Source organism: Melanotaenia boesemani, chromosome 12, assembly GCF_017639745.1.
Source record: "Melanotaenia boesemani isolate fMelBoe1 chromosome 12, fMelBoe1.pri, whole genome shotgun sequence".
Lineage (NCBI taxonomy): Eukaryota > Metazoa > Chordata > Actinopteri > Atheriniformes > Melanotaeniidae > Melanotaenia > Melanotaenia boesemani.
The window spans coordinates 3,424,473-3,448,424 of record NC_055693.1 but is presented as its reverse complement, the minus strand read 5'-3'; the positions used below and the strand labels follow the sequence as shown (position 1 = coordinate 3,448,424).

The window sequence follows — 23,952 nt, the reverse complement described above, 5'->3', positions numbered from 1 at the left end:
GCAAAGACAAAAGTAATGATTTCAGCCATTAGTAGCTAATCAGGAGCAGATAACCAGACTGTGGCGGTTCCAGTCTGACAGAACTTAATCTATAGTAAACTTAATCATGAAATCAGTACAACTAGAGCACTCTGGTGGTACACCCACCACTGCTGTTAACTTTTCTTACTAAAGATTGTTTGAGATGAAGAAATTACAATTAACATGATTCTACTTAAATGTCCTACATTATGTTATATTACTTTAGCATGAACTTTTGACATTTTTTGTAGATTTCACCCGAAAGTTGAACATCCCTAACAATTTGTGAGTAGCATGTATATAATTCCTGCAGGGTAGATTGGGGTATTGTGAGTAGTTATGTATATATTTGTAGTTTCTGCCACAGTAATGACAAACATCCATAATTATAGAAAAAAATCAACATAAACCTTAATCATGACTTTCCAAACAAGCCATACTTTTTCAGTCTTTTTATGATTATTCTGTCATTAACTTTAACAGTTAACATGCTAACTGAGGCCTGGAGGGTCTGAGATGTAGCTCTTGGGTTTTTCTAACAGTTTTCTGAGCATTATACGGTCTGACCTTGGGCTGAACTTGCTGGGACGTCCACGTCCGGGATGACTGGCAGCTGTCATGAATGTTTTCCACTTGTGAATAAATATTCTCTGATGATCTCATAATATAATATAATCTCTCCCTGTCATGCTCCACCGTTACGGTGGTCCGTTACCGTCCACGGAGGATGCAGTCGCCATCGCGCTTCACACAGCGCTGAACCATCTGGAGCACCGGAGGAGCTACATGAGAATGCTCTTTGTGGACCTCAGCTCAGCCTTTAATACGATCATTCAGTTTATCAAACTGTCTGGATAAAGGACCTTCTTTCAAACTGCCCACAGTGTGTCCGCCTTGGCCCCCACCTACCCTCCACCCTCACTCTAAGCACTAGCTCTCCACAGGGTTGTGTGCATAGCCCCCTACTGTATGCTCTGTACACACAACTGCTCTCCATCCCAACCGACCAATACCATCATAAAGTCTGCGGATGACACCACTATGGTTGGGCTCATCACCGATGGAGATGAGTCAGCATACAGAGACGATGCAAGGAAACTCTCTGCCTGGTGTTCGGCCAATAACCTGGCACTAAACACCAAAAAGTACAAAGAAACAATCATTGACTTAAGGAAGAGCAGGGAAGACCACGCCCCTCTTTCCATCAATGAAGAGTGTGTGGATATTGTCTCCACCTTTAAGTTCCTGGACATCCACATCTCAGCAGATCTCTCATGGAGTATTAACCCCATAGCCATCGTGACGAAGGCTCAGCGGCGGTTGCATTTCCTTCAGGTCCTGAGGAAGAACAACCAGGAGAAAAAACTGCTGCCGGCCTTTTATCACTTCTGTGGAGAGCGTGTTCACATACTGTTTGTGTGTGTGGTATGAAAAAAAAAACAAAAAAAAAACAGGCTGCCCCCTGCCTTCCCTGGACAACATATCCATGACCTGCTGCCTCAACAGGATCACATCCATAATCTCAAACCCCTCACATCCAGCCAGTCACTTGTTTGACCTGCTGGCCTCTGGGCAGCGCTACAGATCAATCAAATCAAGCACCACCAGACACACAAACAGCTTTTTCCCCTGGGCCAAAAGAACTGCAAATAAACACAGACACTGATGTTCCACTACACACACACATACACACCTCTAGCTGCTGCTCAAGTACTCCCTGCATGCACCTGGGAAACCATGACAACCTCAGTAGCAAATTTATATTATTCTAACAGTGTGATACAGTGTTTTACCATTACAGTGCAATATTATATCCACAAGTAAAAGTTCAAGTAAATGCACCTTGTTGTTTATTCTGTACACTGTTTCACTATTTATTGTTAGATTTTATTTCTAATAAATATTTCTAATATTACTGATGTCTTTCCTCCTTGGCATTGTGTTAACACAAGCAGAGCAGAGCACCAAACTGCTTTTATTGAGGCACTCCTGCTGATGATAATCAATTATTTAAGTGTATGTCATTAACAGCACCTGGTTCCAACTGACCCTCTTAGCTCCTATAGAAGCAGGAAGGGTGGAGTTTATTTAAGTGTATTGAAGGAATGAACTAACGGTCATTGCACAACTCTCATAGTATGAAATCCCCCCACCACCACAAAGAACTGCACACTTATTCCAGTTACACCCCTATCCACAAACATTAAAAATAATCCATTAAAAAAATTAAAGAAATTATTAAAATCAATTAAATAGACAATAACAGCAATAAATATATTTAAAAAGTGCTAAATAATGCACTGTGCATAATCAGTTAGTAGTAATGCATTGTAAGGGGGGAACAGGCAGAGGAGAGTGTTCCGCATTCTGACTGCTGCCGGGTGGAAACTGTTTGAGCGTCTGTCACTTCAAACAGTGTTTTAAGTGACTTGTACCGTTTACCAGAGAGCAGCAGAGTGCACAGGTTGTGAAATGGGTGGGAGATGTTTTTTCAAAATAAAAGAAGCTCAGCTGCAACTTTTGGAGCAGTTGATGTTTTGCCAGAGGGGCCAGAGGGAGGCCGATGATCTACTGGATTGTTTTTCTCACTTTCTGAAGAGCAGCTTTGTGAGCTGCTGAACAGTTTCCATACCAAGAGGTGATGGCATAGGTTAGAACACTTTCCAGAAAGACTGTAGCAGTTTTGGAGGCAGATGGACTTTCTTTGGTGTTCGAAGGAAAAAGAGCCTCTGTTGAGCCGTTTTTACAACACCAGCAGTGTTCCCAGACCATTTAAGATCCTCACTGATGTTCACCCCCAAATCTTTAAACCAGGGCACCCTCTCTACCGCCATGCCCTCAATCTCCTCCCTTTTCCACCTGAAATCAATAACCAGCTCTTTGGTCTTTTGATGTTTAGGACAAGGTTGTTATGAGAGCACCATTCTGACAGTTGATCCACTTCGTCTCTATAGGCAGCCTCATTCTAACTTGAGTCATTGACAGTGGTAATGCTCATTTGCTTGGGCACTGGGATGACAGTAGTGGTCTTCAGGAAGGCTGGTACACTGGTGTTTGCTAAGGATTAGGGATTAGGCTTTGGGTTAGGGGTTAAGAGAGGTTGAAAATGTCAGTGAGAAGACCAACAAACTGGTGAGCACAGTCTCTGAGCATCCTGCCAGGGATCCCATCAGGGACAGCTGCCTTACCAGCTTTAACAGTTCTCAGGGTCCACATAACTTCCCCTGTTTGAAGGACAGCCGGCTGGTCAGCAGGGTCCCGATGGAGAGGGGTTCCACCTTGCTGCTTACCCTTGAATCTTGCAAAACAATAATTCAGCTCTTCTGGCAGAGATGTGTTAGCAGCAGCTGGTGGATCCCTGCCACCCTTGAAGTTTGTTAGGAGCTGTATATCCTTCCGCATACATCCTGTGTCCTTGTTGGTGAAGTGATCCTCAGTCTTCCCCTCATTATGTTTTATTGTTGTTCATCTGAGGTTGGAATTATCTCATTTTAAAGACAATAACTTTCTTTTATATCCTAATACATAAAACCTTAGAAATGAAGGTTGACTTGTCGCCTTACAACTCAATGACTTTTTTCTACTGAAACCAAAAAATACTAACTTTTCATATATCATATACATCTATACATTTGGTTGGATAACAGAGAATGAACTGTTTTGATGTTTTCTTTTTTTCTTTCTGTGCTTCATATATTTCTGTCTGTCCTTCAGGAAACAGATTTTAATTCGCCATTTCTCTTTTTCTTATTTATTTATTTTCCATTAACCCACACAGCGATGCAACAATCTAAAATCGGACACGTGGAATGAATCTTATTTCTGGTTTTCTACACATGAACTTCACTCGTGACATGAACGACTGACTGCTTAATTAGGAGTCGGCTGATAGCGTGTAAACTGCAGCCCAAATCGACATTTTTAGTTCTACAACTGACCGTGTAAAACACAGGGAGGAGTGGAAAAAATGTAGGACATCTTCTGTGCTTACCTTTTGAAGAAGGCCACAGAGCTTGAGTTAGCGATGCATGCCATTTTAGATAAAGAACGGAGAAAGCAGAAGTAGCGCCATCACATTCTCCACCTCATCATGTGATCAAAACAGGCCAAATCATGACCACAGAGTCCCGGAAACAAGCAAATCCTCCGCCTTGTCACACAGTGCTTATCACAAGATCATGTTCAGTGTCACCTGCATGTGCTTATGGTCTACAAACACACTACAAACCCACACACTCCTAATTTTCACCAGTGGACGTTAAAGCTAACCTGCGGCTAGCTTATAACCTCTTGAGTTAGCTAATTTAACTACATTTTTTAACAGTTAAACTTGAATGTCAGTTGACTTTATTAATATAACTCATCATTTACTAACAAAGGAACTCAGATTTTAGTAAAAAGGCGTTTATTACTTGGTGCCGCAAAATGAAAAGCAGAATGACTCATTTAAGCTAACGGTTAGCTAGTCTTAGCCAACTGAACAGTAGTTGATGCGGCTGTTTTTAGCCAAGCTAGCCAATGTATGCTAACTAATGAGCTGCGCCGTTCTTGTTGTGTGAAGGGTTGGAGCATAAAATTTTACTTAACAATGAAAATTTGGGTTACCTGTTACGTGTATGAACTTGACATCACTGTAGGGATCGCCGACTCTCGGAAAAACAGCTGTCAAACATCTGGAAAAAGCCTCCCATAAAGCAACAGGCAGCCCTGAAGAATCGAGCCCTATTACATGAGAACAGGCAGCACTTGTTGCACACAAACACATCGATTGAGCTGTCCTTGCTTAAAAATAAAAAATGTTTGAGACCATCTTTTGGCCTGAAAAGTGTACGTCTCGTGTGTCTCAAGTTGTCAGAATGAAGTGGCTGACCTCTTTGTTATTATTTAATAGTTTACAAATACAGTCCATCAAGTTCTCATTCCATCAAACCAAAAAACCAAACATACTGTAGAGTCAGCCCATCACATGCAAGAATATTTATACATAATACATCTGAAATGCTGATATATGAGTCTGACCAAATTCTGTGCGATTCTAAACCTTGAATACACTTTTGAAATTTCCATTGTCCAGCAATTGCATGGCTTAGTATATCAAAGCCAGCAGCATGTACAGACCAGACTGAGAAATGAAAATATGGTTCTCTCAAACCTTTGTGCTTGAATTACAAGAATGTAAGCCAATAAGCAAATCAAACAAAACAAGTATTATAACTAAATAAATAAACACAATAATAAATAGACAAGGCAAATTACAGTCAGTGCAATAATAATAATAATAATAATAATAATAATAATAATAATAATAAAGATTGAGTTAGCTTATGGTCTGGTTGGAGTGATTAAAGTGGCTGTGTGCTTGTTTCTGAGGGTGTAAAAATTTCAAGTGTTGATGGGTGGGTGTCAGAGCCCAGTGTGTGTGTGTGGAGAGGGGAGCAGGGAGAGAGTTCAGCATCCTGACAGTCTGAGGGACAAAGCTGTCCCTCAGTCTGTCCTGGTCCTGGCCCGCAGGCTCCGCGGTCTCCTTCCTGATGGCAGCAGGCTGAATAAGGTGTGTATCAGGTGGGTGGGATCTCTCGCGATGCAGAGGGCTTTACAGAGGGCAGAAGTGTTGACGTTTTGCATGGAGGGGAGAGAAGCACCGACGATGCTCTCACGATGCGTTGGAGGGTCTTCTTCCTGTAGGACGTGGAGCAGGCGGTGATGCCGCTGGTCAGGTGGTGCCTCTGTAGAAGGCGCACATGAATGTGGCGGGGCTCTGGCTTTCTTGTTTTTGCAGAGGTAGTAGAGGTGCTGGTTGGCTTTCTTGGACAGTGATGTGGTGTTGATGGTCCAGGTGAGGTCCTCTGTGACGTGTACACCCAGGAACTTGGTGCTGCTCACTCTCTCCACCGTGGTCATAGGTGCATGCTGAGGGCGAGTTCTCCTGAAGTCCACAACAATCTCCTTCGTCTTCTCCACGTTCAGAGCGAATGTTGTGTAACACCATATAACACAGGGATGTTCCACGTTCCTGACAAACAGTCACTTCATTCTTCTACAATTTTACTTTTGTTTGTATTTCTTTTCATCATAATCTATAAAATAAACTTTGTTTTTAAAAAGATGCAGTAAAAGAAAAAAATAAAAGGTTCATTGTAACTATTCAGCATCGCATATGTACAGTTGTTACTATTAGAATAAGGGATTAAAGTAAGGTTTAAAACGTTCTGTTTATAATTAATTAGAAAATAATCTTTCAAATTAGAATAAAGTCTATTTTTAAAAAACTTTTATTCATTTTTACATGTTTGCTGATTTAAAAAAGTATAAATGTAAAGGGAGACCTGCCTGTGAAGGCAGATATCGGGGGAAATAGGCTGATATAACAGCGATTCTGATTGGTCATCGCGTTTGGCTCCGCCTGTCTGCGCTTGCGCAGAGTCTGCGGAGTTTTTTGTGTTTATATTTGAAAACACTTCAACGGCGTTTCTAACAAGTTGTATTTCACTGGTTAAAGCCGTTATTAACATAATTTGATCACATATTTACGATCCTTAACATGGGAATTTGATTACACGAGACACATTTTCCTGCTGGTGTTCGTGTAAAGAAATAAAATCGGTAAGTCTAGATTGAATCAACTTCCTAGCGTAGCCGCTACAGCTACGGTAGCTAACGTAAATAATGGTCAACGTTTTGCTTGAAATATTCATTTAAATTGTGAAAACACTTTATACCCATCCCTGTATTTAGAAAATCTTAAAATGACAAGTTAATAATAATAATAATATTAATATTAATAATAATAAAGTCTTATTAATAATATGAAGTCTTTCCAACTGTTTTCTTTACAGTTTTTTTTTTAGATGTGCACAAATATGACTTTGTGACAGCCTGCTAGTAATAAAGAGCCCAAAGATCTCGTTTAAAACTGGTTATTTGATGAGTTGTGTATGTGTCTGGTCCATTCCTTGAATTAGAAGGTTTTTTTATGATTGAATGATTAATTGAGTGGCGTAAACAACAACAACAAAATGGGCAAGTACAAGATTGGACCAAAAATGAGTGTAAAAAAAGCCGCCAATGTCCAAAGAAAACCTTTGAAATATAAGAAGAAAGGCCATATTAAAGGAAACAGAAAGAAAATAGGTGCAGGTTAAGACTTTTTTTACACTACTACAGCATTCAGTCTTAAGAAAAACAAGGGGGTTGTATTAAAGAGAACTCAAGTGATAACTGGGATAAACGTTGCTTTTGATTCTGCATTTGTTCAATCACAGCTAATAGTCATCTTTTTCCAGATTTATTCATCCTTCCTGAGGACCTTTACATTAATCTGACAATGTTTCCTGTGAAGATGATGACTCCATTAAAGCCCTCCAAACAGACTACGGCTGCAGCATCAAAGATCAAAAATAAAATTCTCAGTAAGTCGGTTGTTTTGTGGCTCTCAGATGTTTTGAAAGGAAGAGAAAAATCTTCTGCCAAAAACTAACACTGCCTCACTTTTACACCAGATACATCCTCCTTTTTCAAGGTCTCTTTGAAGACCAACAACAAGGCCTTGGCTCTTGCCCTGCAGGCCCAGAAAGAAAGGAGCAGGCAGCTTCAGATGGAGGTGGTGTACCTGCAGAAACAGGTGGAGTCTCTCTGCTTCGAACTAGCCACCAAGAAATACAAACAAAGGAAGCTGGTGAGTCTGCTGTTCATTTCTGAGCAGGTGGATTATGAGAAAATAATCTCTGTGGTCGCATTATTGACTGCAGGTGGTCTTGTTTTCCTTTTCTAGCTGCTCATCTTGAAAAACCTGCAGAGCAACACTCTGCAGCACCTGGACATGGCGGTAGAGCTCATCTCCGACAGTGTAAGGATTCCTCTCATTATTTCTTTACACGTTTTATAACAAACAGGAGGGGACATCTGACAAAATAACACTGAAATGTGGAAATTTAGTAAGAAAAATCAGTTCATATTCTAATTGTGGTTATTTATTTAAATTTTTTTGACATTTGCAAAACAGAAAAATACATTTTAATAAAGTTTATTGTCAGCCAACAACATTGTCAATCTTCTCTTTTCCAGCAAAGAACAAAGCAACTTTTGCCCTGAACAAATTTGAAATGATCAACTTTAAACTGCAGCTTTGTAGATCTTTTACAACATTACTTAAATAAGAAGAATTTTGTCTGTCCAATACTTTATAAAAGAAGTCTAAGATGAGCTAAAATAAATACATAAATGGAATAAACCCAGTCATCTTAAAGCAGCACTACATAATAATGACCTTTAAAATTCTCTTTTTGACTTGTTGTGATGGCACACTGACATTTATTATGTATGTACCTGAAGCTGTCGCAGCTATCTTAGTCCCGAGGCTGAGAAAACACTTCACAGCGTTTTTTTTTTCCATCCTAGAGTATCATGTTACAGCTGCCTTATACCTTACGGCATCACACACCAGCAGCTGGATGTCAACTCAGTGGTTGTTTTAGACCACGGCTGATTCATCAAAGAAATGCAGGACGACATTATTGGAGGAAGTAAGAAAAAGAAAGAGAGCAAGCGACAGAGATAAGACTGACTTTTACTGACTGAAGAGAGGTCAGAGAAGAGACAGGATACAAAACACCTGCTGACATGAGGCCCATTCAGAGCATTTAATCCGTCTTCTGCATCTTTTACGTATGTAATTTGGTCTGTTTTCGGGGCACCTGCAGATACGTACCTTGAGGAAGCAAGCAGAGTGATACTACTGGAAAACATGCGTTTCCAGCGTTGATCATCAGAGAACCAGTGTTAAGCAGTATAACTAATGTGTGACCTGCAAAAGGAACAAAAGAAGCCGTGATGTATTTAATGGCTGCACATACCACTACTGTCTACTGTGCCTCCTCCTGTTATGTCTTTTTTCTGAGACTAAACATCATCACAATTTTCTCCACCATGTTTGCTGTTCTCTGAAAGTGCCTTTGGAACTTGGAGGAACTCTGCACTGCCCCCTGGTGGATGAATTGGTTAACAACCATGTCAACATAAGGGACAATGACATAAAAGCTTTTTATTTGTTTTCTTCCTAATTGTGCTTGAAACAATGGTCAACAATCCCCCCTACAACTCTCATTTGAGCTGATGAGTATAGTAGTAGGGACTTTAGTAGCTTTAGCAGAGAAATCACTTAAAGCTCAGAGTTTTTCTTCAGTATGTTGTTTAATGACAAAATCTATAGTGAATCATTAGTTTTTACAGATTATTTTCTTGTTTTTGTCATATGTCCACCATGACACTGGACAACTGAAGATAAAAATATCTGTCTCTTTCCCCTCAGGATTCTCAGACACCATCGGAGAACTGCGAATCCAAAGGAAATCCTGCAGTGGGAAGGTCAGAAGTGGCTGCATTCCCCCTCACACCTTTGTTTTTGTCTCACCATTTGTAAGCTACATCTGATCTTTATTTCTCTGTGTTGCTTTTTCACCTGTCTTAGTTCCAACAAACTGTTAACGATGCAGCCAGAAATTTGGAGGAATTTCTCGGAGAATCTGCCAGAAAAACGAAGTAGTGAGGAAGGCCTCAGGGTCCTGAGCAGATGCAGTGAAACCACCGACATTTATAACGGTAGGAGGCAGTGGTGGGGCTAGACTTTTATACATGGGGGGCCCGGAGGGTGGGCAAGACTTATCAGGGGGCCAAATACTTCATTTCTCTAACACACAGTCAAATCTGTTGCTGTGATAACTCGTCACATTAGATAGACACGAGGAATAAAACATCTTTACTTTAAGGATCAGTCCTGGTAGACTGAATCCACAGGGTCTTGGGTCTGTCTCCACCTGATCTGTTTCCTTCCTCTTCACTAAAAGTCAAAAAAGTTCTCTTTCTCTTCATTCTTATATCTTCCTCTACTAAACCAGACCAGACTGGTTACAGGAACTATTTCTCCACATTTTCATGCTGTAGCTACTTTAAAACCAGCTAGCAGCCTTGTTAGCCTCCTGTTTAAATTAAACTGGGTGATGTAGCGCTAGCTTAGTCGGTGCTAAGTAACAATGATGCTGAACTTCTCTTGAACATCTTTATAGTTTATTTTCAGCTCCAATGGGAAAATCTTGGTGAACTAAGTTGATGTGTAGTCACTAAATACACTCACTGAAAACTAATTATGACCTCTTTTCACCACATTATCTTAAAACTAATCTATTACTAGCATAGAACTAGATTAGCATTGCTATGTAGTGTCATGCTAACATCAGGTTAATATCCTTACATAACATTAGCAGTTGTATTTGCATATTATATTATAATATATTTCAATATTTTTGGAGGATAAATTATTAGTAAACTACTTTATAATTTACTTCAAACTGGTGTAGTGATACAGGTGATTCCTGTGGATCTGGAGAGACTTAAAATCTCTTACAGTGGCCTGTCAATCACCTGAGGTGGCCAGTGCCACCCTGGCCTCCCCTCTAGCTCATCCCCTGGTAGGAGAGTTAAATTTGTAGTTGTGTTTTTTAACCATGTAAAACTGATGTTGTGTCTTTTTCTCAGATAATTTTGCTGCTGAGAAAAGAAGTTCAGGCCAGCAGGCACAAACGACCCCGGCAGAAACGTCCCGTTCGTCCACCAGCAGCCTGCGGGATGAAGTAGAGCGCCTGTCCACAATATTTTCTCAGTCTGGATTCGATGTGAAGTCCGTCCTCTGTCATCAGAAAAGTGAGACCCGTGAAGACTCGCCACCATCTCTTTCTGGGGATGTCCACCCCTCCACTGGCTCCACCCTGGAAACCGAACCTCAGCTCAGCATACACGAGAAAACTGTTGTTCTCGATACAACAATGGAAATGACCATTAGTAACGCTGCCGAGATCGTCGCCGTGGAAACCAAAGCCAAGAAAAAATCCTCCTCAAAGCTGAAAGACAAGAAAAGCCTGAAGAAGGCCTGGGGTACTGGTGCAGAGGTACAGGACTCGTTAGATCTGAGGCCGAACGAGGAACCTCCCGGCACCTTGGAGGATGTCAACGTTCCAGAAGTTCTTGAGCCTCAGTTGCTCAAAATCACCCACAGGAACCTCACAGTATCTCATATTCCTAGACTGGGCAAACAAAAGAAACCCTCAAAGAAAACTTCAAAATCCCCTGAAGTTGTCTCAGACTTGGAAGACTATTTTTCAGATCCTAAAGTTACATTTTCAAGAGCCAGCTCAAGTCCATCAGAACAAGATACGGCAACACCCAGGATCACCATCAGGAGGTCCAGAACTAAAAGCAGAAAGCTGTCAGCCGTTTCCCAACAGCCTTCGCTCTCTTTGACATCTCATGATGACGATGATGACGATGGGAGCAGGCAGCTCTATGATGAAAAGAGAGAACAAAACAAAGACCAACAACAACCAGAAGAGTTCCTGTTCTGTGCAGAAAAGGAGTGTCGTCCAGAGTCAGGACTCGTGGTGTGTCTGCCTCCTGGTGGCGTCATGAAGACAAATCAGAAACCAAATTGCAGGGAGACATTTATCGTCTCTGTTTTCAGGGACAGCACCTCATCAACCCTGGACCAGAACCCAATACGTCCTGAAGGATCCAGCTGTGAGACAGAGGAGCTGCTGGCGGCTGTGGCTGAAAACGTAGACATACAATACTCCCAATCAAATCCACTCATGAAGGCCCATAGCTCTTGGAAGCGTCCTCGTCCTGACCTTCCAGAGCCCCAGAGCGTCCAGGACGGCTCGAAATGCAGCGATCATCTTGGAGGCCTACCTCCAGACCGACTCGCAGCCTCAGCTTCAGAGTTTCCAAAATGTAAAAAAGCCAGAAGAGAAGAAACAGGAAGATCCAGCAAAAAGAAAGCTGAGCCATCAGCAGAGGGTGACGGCCTTTTAAATGAGAAGCAGAAGAAGAGCAAGAAGAAAAGTAACCGCAGTCACCAAAAGCAGAGATACGAGGAGGCAGCGAGCTGTCCTGAACACGGTGATGAGAACCACGACTCATCTAAAGATCTGAACAACACAGAACCCAAGATGGTTTCCACGCTGCACAGAAAGACCTTAAAGCTGCACAAAGAAAGCAGAAATCTCCGGGAGACGTTCGTCGTCTCCAGACGGAAAACTCAAGACAGAAGTGAAGACCCGTCTCTGAACAGCACGAGGACGTCTGCTGCGATGGATGGCATTCATCAGAGCGTAGGAGACCTGCTGATGCACGAGCTGCCGCCGTGGCTGCTCAACGACGTCAGCACAGCAAGTACTGAGTCTGGATCTGCAGCCTGCACCCCCGTCAGGGCGACCATGACACACGAGTCTCCCGATGTCACAGTGGAATCCTCTCCAGGTGGGGGATTTGTCCTACTGATTCTTTTTATGCAGCTCCCCATAAATCCTCCTTCTTTATCTTTTAAGGCTCCATATTATTACTTCTTGTACAAATTTGTGCTGCAGTTGGCAGAGTCCTGACAATGCTGACGAACACCATGATGACCCTGGACAGTGAAAACAGAGGGAGAAGCAGGAGGAGAAACTGTGTGGTCAGTTATAAGGAGCCACCCCTGAACAGGTGAGGACGTCCTTTCCTGTCTAAATTATATCACCGTACAAGCTTCTGAGAAGCAGGTGGAGGCTGTGTTACTCTTCAAGAAAACTCAGCAAAAAATAATTCAAATTTAAATTCTGTAACATCCTAGAAAACATCTGAAATTAGCTTGTTTGATATACAAGGTTCTCCATGGGCTCCTCCTCGAAAAGAGCTGATAATTACGCATACGTGTGATTATCATGGCTGCCTCGGGTATTTTGCATCTGTGTGAAGCATCATCTGTGTGTGTCCTCAGATATAAATGCTGCACGTTTGTGAGCTGCATCATATGAGAAACTAGGGTTGTCACGATACTTAAAGTTCCAGCTCAATACTATTTTTGATACTATAGAGTATATTATAGATGGAGAAGAAAATGTTTTTTTTTTTTAATCAAAGTCATAACACCACAAAAATAACACAATCCAAGCAGTATAATAAAATAAATATTGGAAAAGACATTAACCTTGTAAAATAAATGCACCCTTTTACAGCTCTGAAGAGCAGAAAATACACTGTGATGTTAGTTTTAGGCCGTATCGCCCAGCCCTGTGTGGCAGTCATTTTTGAGGACAATCAACTAGGGTTGGGTCGATACCGATGTTAGCAGATACTCGCCAATCCTACCAAAAGTAAAGGGATCAGTGTCAGCAAGTATTTCTATCTAACACTGTCCATCACCACGGAAACAGAATCATAATTCATTTTTTTTTTTTCATTTTTTCCCAACACCACCACACACAGACACAGGACGTTATGCAATCTTGTGACTGTTGTTTTGAGTTGGTAAACAGCGGAACATCTACACGTGAGTCGCTGTTGTGCTAACACTTAGCATTAGCGTCACGTCAGCAATTTGGTGTCATTAGAAAAAAGGGCTGCAACGGTTATTCGATAAAAATTTACCTGTCGACTACTGTAGGCAAAAAAACAAAAAAAAAACAAAGCAAAAAAAGTACAGAGTGAGACATCGTCTTCTTCACTATCTCTGCTGAGAGTTGCACATGCGCAATAAAGTCCGCCAGGAGAAAAATATAGCGGCCCACTAGGGAATAGAACGGCAGCAGGGGATGTCAAAAGTCCGAAAAAACTTCACATTAAACTTACAAAATAAATACATGTGAGGTTTGTAAAGCGGACCTTGTGTACCACAGACGTACGTCTGCAATGCTCGAACATTTAAAGAAGAGGCACGTCGGACTTACATAACAACCTCATGCAAGATTTCAAAGCTGAAAGTGAAATAAGATCCATTTAATAATTATGCGATACATAATCTGATTGGTCGACTAGTCGTTTTAATAGTCGGTGACTGATTGACCATCAGAATAGTCATTAGTTACAGACTTATTAGAAAATCCCACTAGCAAAATAGCAACATGCCTCATATGCAGAGGGGTATTGCACGAAACCAAGATAAGGGATTAAGCCGGGATATGTTGGTTATCCTGGCTGAATTTAGCCCTAAGTCGGTTGCATGAAAGCAGCTCAAACTAATCCCGGCCAAGTTACTGTGGTGATTTATCCGCTGCAGCTAGCCTGCTCCAGACCAGGCTAACTGCTCAGGCTAAGATTAATCCTAGCGAGTCACCTGCATGTCCAACGTCAATTCTGTGAGGAATTAATGTGTTTTACAGCATGTCCATGGTCTTCCTAAGTATGGCGCGTCCTTTTAATCATCCAGTATTAAAATATTACACATACAGTCCCTGTACATTTAATCGAAATCTGTTCGTAATCGCAACAGCCTTTTTATATGGATTTGAGTTGTAGTATTATTATTCTATTCTATTCTACAGTCATTTAGCAGACGCTTTTATCCAAAGCGACTTACATTTGAGAGTAAGAACAACACAAGCATGAATTCAAACAAGATGGGACGTCATAATTAAGTGTTAGTCAGACCGCTTTTGAGTCCAGTTAGACCCAGGTGCTGTCGTGTAGTGCTAGTGCAGTGCATATAATTTTATTTTTTTTTTAGTCATTTTATTTAAATACAGGATCACGATTTCATCACACAATATCAACTTGGTCATAAGTGCATGATTTCATCAGGCCAAGTGTTATATTGCTATGCTAATGAAGACTGCTCGTCAAATTGCTGTCAGAGGATTTATAAATATGTGTTTTATTGCATTAATTGAGATTACAAAACACAGCGGATGAGGTTACAAAAGGTGTATTCAAAGAAATCCGTGATGAGGGCAATGTAGAATATTCAGGTCCAACTCCCCTTCACCTGTTCCCTCTTCATAATGGCTTGCCTTTTTTCTGAGGATGTGCTGGACGAGGAAGCCCGCATCCTCAGAAGAGCATTCAGACGTGAACGAGTCTTCAGGGACAGCTCACATCCCCTGGCCTTTGGAGATGACTATGTCATTGAGAGATACAGATTTTCGGTTACTGGATTTCCAGGTCCAGTTTTCTGAGTGTCCGGCGTTTAATCTCAAGATCCAGCTCCATTCCTTGGAGCTTGCTCTTTTTGAGTCAGCTTTTAACATCTGCCAGCTCTCTCTCTCTCTCCAGGTGCCCTGAATAAAGCGTTCTGACAGTTTGTGAGGTCTGTAAAGGAAATGTCAGTTAGCACAGCAGGATTTGTGCATAACGTAGATTTACTTTAACCAATACTCACAATGTTACCAGGCAGCTTAGGAGACTGTGCAGCATCCGGGTCCTGCTACACATTTTCTATTAGCACCACATCACTGACTTCATATCCTTCATGGAATAAATAAGCAGGCCGATCCCATAAAACTGACATGCCTCAAGCCTTCTGGACTCCACTGACACAGTCTCCTCATCTGCAGATGTGCATTCTGCAGCTGCAGATGTGCCTTCCCCCTGCCGTATACATGCAGCGAGAGGACTTGGATTAAGATTTCACAGAACATACCAAGCCTGTGATTTCGAGACACTGTACTAACCGGATCATCTTCTGGTGGCTCCAAAAGTGTAATTGTGTTCCCAGACACTGCAAGGTTATCCAAAGTCAGACACTATATTATATTTGATTGTGTTCCATGTGCAGTAGAATTGCAGTACTTTGTGTACCTTGTATGAAGCGGACAGTTTCTGTGGCTGGGACAGAGTCAGTTATTGTCCCTCCCTGGATACCCTCCATCACTGGCCTCCCTTTATTTAAATGGAGGCCAGTTCCTCTGCTGGAGTCACATCCTGGCTTGGTGGGCCGCCCCCTGTGCCAGTTTATAGGCCTTTTTTTAACTGCTACAATCATACAGACATTGAACATGTCAGCAGACACCTCATCTATTCACCTCATTTGTTCACGGTTATCTACTTTGGAGTCACTTACCAGCCTGCAAAATGTTCTTATATTTAATTTTTTCTTGCTGCCAGGTCCTTTTATGGCCAGACAGGTTTGTCCTTTATGAAGGACAGAAAGATAAAATAGATAAAAACGTTACATGAGGAAAATAGATTAAATGACACATTGTGGATAATTGTTTGCTCTACATTTCCTGAGTAACATGCACCTGCTTGTCACTCTTAAAGTATACAACAGTTAGTGGATTTGAAAAGTAACTCCTTTAATTGTAGCCTAATTATGACAGTTCCAGTGGAGCACTGTTTATTAATTGTACAGTTTTTGACCACTTACGCATTGAGCCGGTCGGATATTGTCTGCCAGGCTCTCTCGCGTTCTTTACTTATGGCATTGGTATTGCCTTTTTTCCTTATAATATCCTTAACTCCGTCAGAGAACTCCGTCAGGAGCTGTTGTTCAGCGACTTTTGTCCATTTCCCCATCGGTGATTCTGTGAGCGATCGCGAGGTCTGCTTCAGTATGCCGTGCACACGCACTTATCCCAACTATCTTCACCTGGCTTAACCTAGCCGCACCTTCTCATCCTGGCTCAGCAAACGTGCAACCAGTTAAGCCAGGATAGGCCGCGCAAGCTAGGTCAAGCTGGGCTTGCTTAATTATCCTGGATTTCTTTATTCTGGTTTCGTGCAATACCCCTCAGGGCAGAAGTTTCCGTAAAATAATCAATAATAAAGCTTTAGTGGCAGCAGTGCTACTATCGCAATGTGTCTATCGGTGCTTCTCAGCGTTCAGAATCCGTTGGAATTAGTGTAAACAGTCGAAGAGTTACGATATTTCAAAGAATGTTAGTAATTTTCTGACGAGGTTCCAGATTTAAAGAGTTAAAGGCGCAACGAGCCGCAGAAAAAACAAACACTGGCAACTGTTTTTAAAACGTGAGAGATTAGTAAAAGAAGCCAGAAAGCCACTGCAATAACAGAGTTTTAGAATTCATTGTCCTGGATGAGCAGTTCCTGTCCGACGTGGAAAATCTTCAGTTATGGGCTCGACACACGGAGGGCGACCAACGGCAGGCGAAACTCATCGATCTAAAAGTTGAAACAGGACTCCCAGTAAAAAAAACAGCCTCCACCTGCTTGTCAGTAACCTGAATTTTGTCTCTTTTCCTGCACTGTAGTTTCTATGAGCAGAACTGAACTAACTGTATTCATGTTTCTAAACAGTAAAATTAGACGTGGAGATAAATACACCGAAACCACCTTCCTGAGTTCTCCAGTGTTTAAGGACGGCAAGAAGAAGAAGAAGCCGAAGAGGACTGAAGACTGATTTTTTTTATTATAGTTACTTTTTTTACTATTATCTACTAATTTAATTGTGTTTCAACTCGTTTCTTTTATTGGTCAATAAAAGTCTTTGTTGCAGACTGAATGTATTGTGTAAATGCAAATTTTCACCTCAAACCTGAAAATAATTCTTAGTTGCGACCATATGTGAAACTTTTACAATAAACTTTGCTTTTACCAGCAAATTTCTGCTCCTTTTTTTAAATGAAAGAATTCCCCTGCTGGGTTCAGTTGTTGTTCACCGTGTGATGTAACCGCTGACACCGGCTGGAGGTCCGAGGTAAATTATTCAGGTGTAGCTGCTCACCTGATCCGTGAGCTCCACGGCACGCTCCCCTGCACAGGTTACCTCACAGGGTTCTGGGACTTAAAGCCAGACTTGTTTGGTGAGTACGAACACCTGCACGGTGACTGGTTTTTATGTTTGGGGTTCATTTTAATGTTTTGCTGATTATTGGAGCAAAGCTGTTTTCTGGTTCTTTCACCGTTGAGGTGGAAAGTGTTGCCTTCATGTCCAGCTTCACTTCTGTATCCTGAGCAGTTCATCAGCCCTTCAGTTCACCAGGTAAAATCTACCGCAGCAACACTCAGTAGAAGTTGGATAGAGTCAGAATTCCTTTATATGAGTTTTTAACGAACTGAGGACTCTGATTGTTGAAGTTTTCCAGAGGAATCTGTGTCCATTCTTTCTGCTTCCAGGATTCCAGCTGCCCAACAGATTGTAGTTGTTGTCTGATCGGAGACAGCAGTAGGAGACGTGTGGGTTGGATGTGTCTCTTTCTCTGGTGGATGTATATAAAATTTCAACAGTTCAATAGCAAAACATTTTTTCCCTCTGGATGACTTTAGAACATAGTTGTTGGACCGGAAAGGGGTCAGAGACAGGCTGCGGAGAATCGGGAGTAGGACCACCAGGCTGATGAACAGCTTCTTTCCAGTAGCTGTTAGACTGCTGAACTCTGATGGTGTTCTGTAACCCTAAAACTACCCCCCGATTATACACCCTCCACCCCTGCACCATGATTACTTTACTAAACACTTATTCGTGCAATATTGTTTGCAATACAGGCCAGTGGCCAATTAGATTTCCTCTGCATCGGCATTTGCTATTTATTTGTTGTTGTTGTTTTATTTATTATTTAAATTGCGCGCTAACTTATGTATATGTGTGCTGGTGTGACAAGTTTACAAGTTCCTTGAATCCTTGAAAGGGTTAAGTCAGAAAGGTAGAGCAAGTTATCGCTCTGCCTTGGAAGTGTTTTGCATTTAAACATTAAAAAAATGAAACCTCAATTTAAATTTATTGTCTTTTATGTCATTTTCACATTCACCAAATTCATCCTGCAGACCAGACTGGACCCTCTGGCGGGCCACGTTTGGTCCCTGTGCCGTACATTTGACATCCCAGCCGAACGTCTTCATTTTTCAGCAGCAGAGCGTCAGTCAGCCTCATATTTCTGGGAGAATAACTCACAGGATGAAGCTGAACATGATGAGCCACAGAAAGAAGGCCCCTAGATCTTTATTTTCCATAAGGTTATATGTAAAAAAGAAGAAAAAAATTCTAAAAACAAATTATTATGGGAAGTTTTACAAGAAAACAAACAAAAAAATAGTTTTAAGAAGTTAAAGTTTTCACAGTAAAGTGTCCAGAAAATTAAAAGATGTTTTCTGTTGTTTCCAAAGAAGCAAAAAGACCAGAAAAATGGAGGCAAAGCAGGTGAAGAAAGATGTCGGTGTGCTCATGTGAGTAAGGAGAAAACTTAATATAAAGAAAGAAACAATTGAAAATAATAAGACATTAATAATTTCCATCATCCAAACAGCTGTAATTACGTCGGACAGAAGCTGAGAGAAAAGTCCTTCGATCCAGCAGGAAGAGGAAGGTCCACGGTGCTGGACGACCTGGTAAAAACTCCTCAAACAGGGCTGTGATCCGGTACAGAAACACGGAACCAGAACCAGAACATTTTTTTTGTCTTGTCACAGGCTCACTACGATCTCGCCATCAGTGTCGCCCTGTGGTGGCTGAGCCAAGACGATGGACGGCGTGTTCTTGACACAGATATCATGTATGTTTATTTATCAGCGACATCGCTGAGTGTTTTGTCATTATTGGGACGGGATGCTTTGAAAAGCAGTTTTTCTAAACCTAGGGGGAAAAAAGTAAAGAAATATGTGTTTGGTTGATTCATTTTTCTCTTTAACTTCTTCGTAACAAGGTCTGTTGTCTTTCCTCCTGTTCAACACAACATTCCCAGATAAAAGATTAAGTATATTTTCACAAGCACAAGGTATAAAATCTTTCTTAGATGATGTTCAGAGGTTCTCTAGTTTTTCCGTCTGCAGTCAGAATACCTTAAAACCAGGAAAAACCCCCTTAAGCTGAGCACCACCAACATTAAAACAAGTTCAGGAGGTCCAGTCTAGAGAAGGTGATCAGCAGATACAATTTGGGACGGTAACAATAAACTGGACTGGTCAGCAAACACTGATGTTCTCTATAAGAAGAGTCAGTCAGTTCTGTTTCTTGAGGATGTGGCCCTTTAACGTCTGCAGCAGTTTTACTAAGATGATGGACTGTTACCAGAAACAAGTCCAGAAGCAAGGTTCTGTGACGGTGCGGGTCGGATCGGGGTTCTGTGATGGTACATGGTTGGATCGGGTTTCTGTGATGGTACATGGTTGGATCGGGCTTCTGTGATGGTACATGGTTGGATCGGGCTTCTGTGATGGTACATGGTCGGATCGGGGTTCTGTGATGGTACATGGTTGGATCGGGCTTCTGTGATGGTACATGGTCGGATTGGGGTTCTGCGGTCGGATCGGGGTTCTGTGATGGTGCGGGTCGGATCGGGCTTCTGTGATGGTACATGGTTGGATTGGGGTTCTGTGGTCGGATCGGGGTTCTGTGATGGTGCGGGGTCGGATCGGGGTTCTGTGATGGTACATGGTTGGATTGGGGTTCTGCGGTCGGATCGGGGTTCTGTGATGGTACATGGTTGGATCGGGGTTCTGTGATGGTACATGGTTGGATTGGGGTTCTGTGATGGTACATGGTCGGATCAGGCTTCTGTGATGGTACATGGTTGGATCGGGGTTCTGTGATGGTACATGGTCGGATCGGGGTTCTGTGATGGTACATGGTCGGATCGGGGTTCTGTGATGGTACATGGTTGGATCGGGGTTCTGTGATGGTACATGGTTGGATCGGGCTTCTGTGATGGTACATGGTTGGATCGTGGACAGCTGCTGAAAACAACATTTTAAAGCAAATTTCTCTCCATCACAGTGGAGCCACGTGCTGCTCAGGAACCGTTCAGTACCCCAATCGCTTGGAGCGGGAGGCGATGATCCTGTCTTCCTTTGCTGGAATTATTATGGTATGCATATTTACCCATAATGATCGCTTAAACACTTTGAAGATCCAGAGTGGAGGATTCAAACACATAAGAGAAACTTTAGTGCACAAAAATCAGAAAAAAGAGAAAACAATGGAAGGTCTAGATCAGGGGTGTCCAAAGTCAGTCCTCCAGGGCTGCTGTCCTGCAGGTTTTGGATGTTTCTTGCTGCAGAACATCTAAACCCTGCAGGACGACCAGAACTGGACTTCCCTGGTGTAGACGGACCAGCAGCGGATTTTATTTCATGTTTGGGCCTGTGTTTGTGTTTCAGAGCAGCCTTCCAGTGGAGGAGATTTTGGCTCTTTACAGGTGTAAACCCGTTGCTACGTACCCCAGCCACCGGTCTAAGGTACAGAATCTGTCCCAGCTGATGTTTACATGGAAGCTCAAGCAGCTTTTAAATGACTGTATCTGCAGTCTGGGCTCTGCTATCTTTGGTTCTGTCTCTTCTTTCTGAAATAATCTTTATAACACACAAAAACATGTTTTTTTCCTCCTTCACCAAAGGGTTTGATTGTGTATCCCTTCACACTGTCCTACCATCCGTTTGCAATGCTGCACTCTTATAAGGCGGTGCAACACTCCAAGAAGCACAGTAAGTGTGGCCAGTACCCAGCTGGCTGCTTTCTTTTTATAACTTCATGTGTGATCGCTGGAAAAACGGCCTTCATGTTTTAAATAACAAAGAAAGAAAATCTCATTTGTCTGTTGGTCAGAGCTTTTCAAGGGATGCTGAACCTGCATTTAATATCTTGTTAAAATATGCTTAAACCACAAACAAAAACAAAATCCAAACAAATAAAAACCCTCCTCCCTTGAGCAATCAATCCAATTAAATATTGGACTGAAGGCTGAAGAATATATATATGTTTTTTTGTCCTGTCCAGCACGGTAGTAGCAGAATGATGGTCTGGCTGCTGTGTAGTGCCGAACAAATTTGCTTTGCCAAGGGGTGCTTTATGCCCCTCCCTCCTCCAACCACTCCTGCCCGTCCCCACCTTCGCTCCTCCACCCACCCCTTACCCCCTTCTATCCACCCCATAACCCTTCACTCACAGCCTCCCCTGCAACGTACCCACAAGCACTCGCTCTCACATGCCAACATCACACTTAACCCACCCACCATGCCCTGTGGGAGACTCCCCCCAGTGGACCAGAGGATAGATTAGACCCCCCCTTTCCACCTCAGCCCACCAAACAACATCCAGATGCAGCAGACTGGGCATCCCTCAGGACCAGTAGCCCCCACATCTACACAGCCAGCCGGGACCCCAGCCTATGGGGCAGCCACCTCCCTCTGCCCGCCCCCGGTGGCTCCCAGGAAACAGGGTGTGAGAGGAACCCATTGCCTAAGAATGTTTTCTTGCAGTTGGATGCTGGGGGTGGTGGAGGGGCTCAACCCAAAAGCAGGCAGCAGGGAGGAAGCGAGCAGCTTAAATAGACTCAGATGTTTGATACGTAGCATGAATGTCTGATGCAGATCACGTGATGCAGCTCGACTTGTCTGGATGAACCAGCTCACATTAATGCTCTGCAACAATTAAAATTCCTAATTGCGATTAATCACAATATTTTCTAAAATTAATCACATTGCTGCGCACAAAAATTTACTTTTCATTTACGGTACTTCTGTATGCAGTAACTTTTGTTTTATCAATACTTTATACAAATAAATGGTCGGCAGTTACACCGGGGCTTTCAGGGGAGCCTTTCTTTTTTCTTTGGGTGTGTGCCGCGACTTCACAATTCACGTGCATGCGCATTAGTGCACGGTAACGCCGTCAAGCATTCTGCTGTGACTGTATGCAGCTGATACAATCAGAAAAATAACACATAAACAACAAAGTTATTACTCATCCCATAAAAAATTGAGTTTGGCTTCATCTTGGTTAGAGATGCATATTTTGGGCATGTAGGTGACACAGTAAACCGAATCCACCAAAAATCACCTGACTCTCATTTTCTATGAAGTTTCTGATCATTTTCAAGCCCTACATGTTAAGTTTTTAGCATCATGTGACCAGAAACAAAGTTATTACCTTTTTAAAAATCTAAATTAGGCTGAAACAAGTCCATAAAAAAACCACTCTAACCTCCGTATTTATGGAGATTCAAGTCTTATATTCGGAATATTTATCACTGGGTGTCCAGAAACGAAGTGACACTATTGGTGCTAGTTGAAATAACTGAGTCTGAGCTGCTCTCTGCAAGAAAAATGTAATTAGAAGATGCAGCTGCTTCCTCACAGCAGTAAACAGAAGCAATAAAAACACTTTATCCTCCTCATTTATGAAAGAGGCAGTTTTCCAGCTTTATATTTACATTTACATCAGTGTTGCATCAGACATTCTGGTACAGCCTCCTTACCGCTGGACTTTAAAGGGATTCATTAGTACTTATATTAGTATTTAAAAAAGTACTCAAATGTAAGTGCTTGTACTCAGTTTGAAAAAAATGTGGTTTTGGTGCATCTCTGTTTTTAAGAACCATCAGGTACCTTATAAAATAATAAATGCAACCAGAAACCTTTTTGTTTTTTATTTAAACCTGTTATGTATGTTCTCTTCACTTGAATCTAAAACCTTTATTAAAAACAGGTGAAAAGCTGAACCGATGGCTGTCTGAGGGGGAGAAAACCAGTTCCCCACCCAGACAAGTTTCAGTCCAAACCTCGTCTTCCTCCTCATCCTCAACCTTCCTCAGTGTGAGTAAACACATCATCCTCGTTTCTGTCCCATTTGATCTGAATCCAGAATCAACAGGAAGGAAGTAGGAAAGTCCTCTGCTGCCACCTGGTGGTGTACACGCTCATCTATTCTTCTTCTCAGGACAGCAGTGATGGTCACCAGGAAGCAGCGGAGAACTACGAGGGTTCACAGGAGTCTCTGCAGGACTGAAGTCACCGTCCAGCAGCAGGTTTCTGTCTTCAGGGTGGACATTCGCAGCTCATCTGTCTTCTGTTTCAGAGCTGAACTTTCCCTCTTCTGTAGTGGAGTCTTTAAACTGTTTAGACCTGAGAATTGTCAAGTAAAGCCACCATTTCTTAGAATCTGATAAGAGACATACAAATAAAAAACACCTGAAAATTTAAAGTTTCTGCTTTTCATCATGTCTTTAGCTCATATTTTCATGAACATTGTTAAAGAAAATCGCGTGTCTCATGAATGAGCGGTTAGTCTCTTCCAGCCTGATGAATTAGCTCAGTGGAAGAAAAACACCATCAGGATTTAAAGGAGGACAAACAAATGCAGGATCTGGTCACACAGCAGAGGATCCTTTAGGAAAATAAAAGGTAATAGCACACTGTCATTATTTACTGAACAGAAATCAGTGTGTGAACAATGGTGTCCAC

General features: G+C 42.1%; 3 protein-coding genes across 12 annotated transcripts in view; 2 read left to right on the top strand and 1 right to left on the bottom strand.

Annotated features, from left to right (window-relative positions):
- The window catches only part of pikfyve (phosphoinositide kinase, FYVE finger containing), a 34,126-nt gene extending 29,395 nt beyond the window's left edge, over positions 1-4,731 (bottom strand). For 6 of the 8 annotated variants that reach the window (XM_042001133.1, XM_042001135.1, XM_042001138.1 and 3 more), the window contains exon 1: positions 4,013-4,116. In XM_042001133.1, the coding sequence (XP_041857067.1) occupies positions 4,013-4,056 (44 nt within the window). In that variant the 5' untranslated portion in view covers positions 4,057-4,116. Of the gene's footprint in view, positions 1-4,012; positions 4,117-4,626 lie in introns of those variants that run through there. The other 2 variants (XM_042001137.1, XM_042001140.1) reach the window with 2 other exon arrangements.
- A 1,684-nt stretch (positions 4,732-6,415) lies between these two features.
- On the top strand, positions 6,416-17,272 carry si:dkey-57a22.11 (uncharacterized protein LOC569865 homolog). 2 transcript variants are annotated; one of them, XM_042001241.1, is made up of 9 exons: positions 6,416-6,624; positions 7,305-7,430; positions 7,541-7,696; positions 7,793-7,867; positions 9,329-9,384; positions 9,488-9,618; positions 10,552-12,327; positions 12,435-12,549; positions 17,077-17,272. In XM_042001241.1, the coding sequence occupies exons 3-9, from the start codon at positions 7,616-7,618 to the stop codon at positions 17,177-17,179; spliced, it is 2,337 nt and encodes a 778-aa protein (XP_041857175.1). In that variant the 5' UTR covers positions 6,416-6,624; positions 7,305-7,430; positions 7,541-7,615; the 3' UTR covers positions 17,180-17,272. The 2 variants fall into 2 exon arrangements, with proteins under 2 accessions (XP_041857175.1, XP_041857173.1); XM_042001239.1 differs by having other exon boundaries at positions 7,521-7,696.
- A 103-nt stretch (positions 17,273-17,375) lies between these two features.
- LOC121650017 (uncharacterized protein C2orf80-like) lies at positions 17,376-23,706 on the top strand. 2 transcript variants are annotated; one of them, XM_042001243.1, is made up of 9 exons: positions 17,376-17,582; positions 18,883-18,942; positions 19,023-19,104; positions 19,186-19,268; positions 20,489-20,579; positions 20,872-20,949; positions 21,108-21,195; positions 23,198-23,304; positions 23,429-23,706. In XM_042001243.1, exons 2-9 carry the CDS (start codon positions 18,902-18,904, stop codon positions 23,495-23,497), a joined length of 639 nt encoding a protein of 212 aa, XP_041857177.1. In that variant the 5' UTR covers positions 17,376-17,582; positions 18,883-18,901; the 3' UTR covers positions 23,498-23,706. The 2 variants fall into 2 exon arrangements, with proteins under 2 accessions (XP_041857177.1, XP_041857176.1); XM_042001242.1 differs by lacking the exon at positions 17,376-17,582 and having other exon boundaries at positions 18,834-18,942.
- Positions 23,707-23,952: the final 246 nt, after the last annotated feature.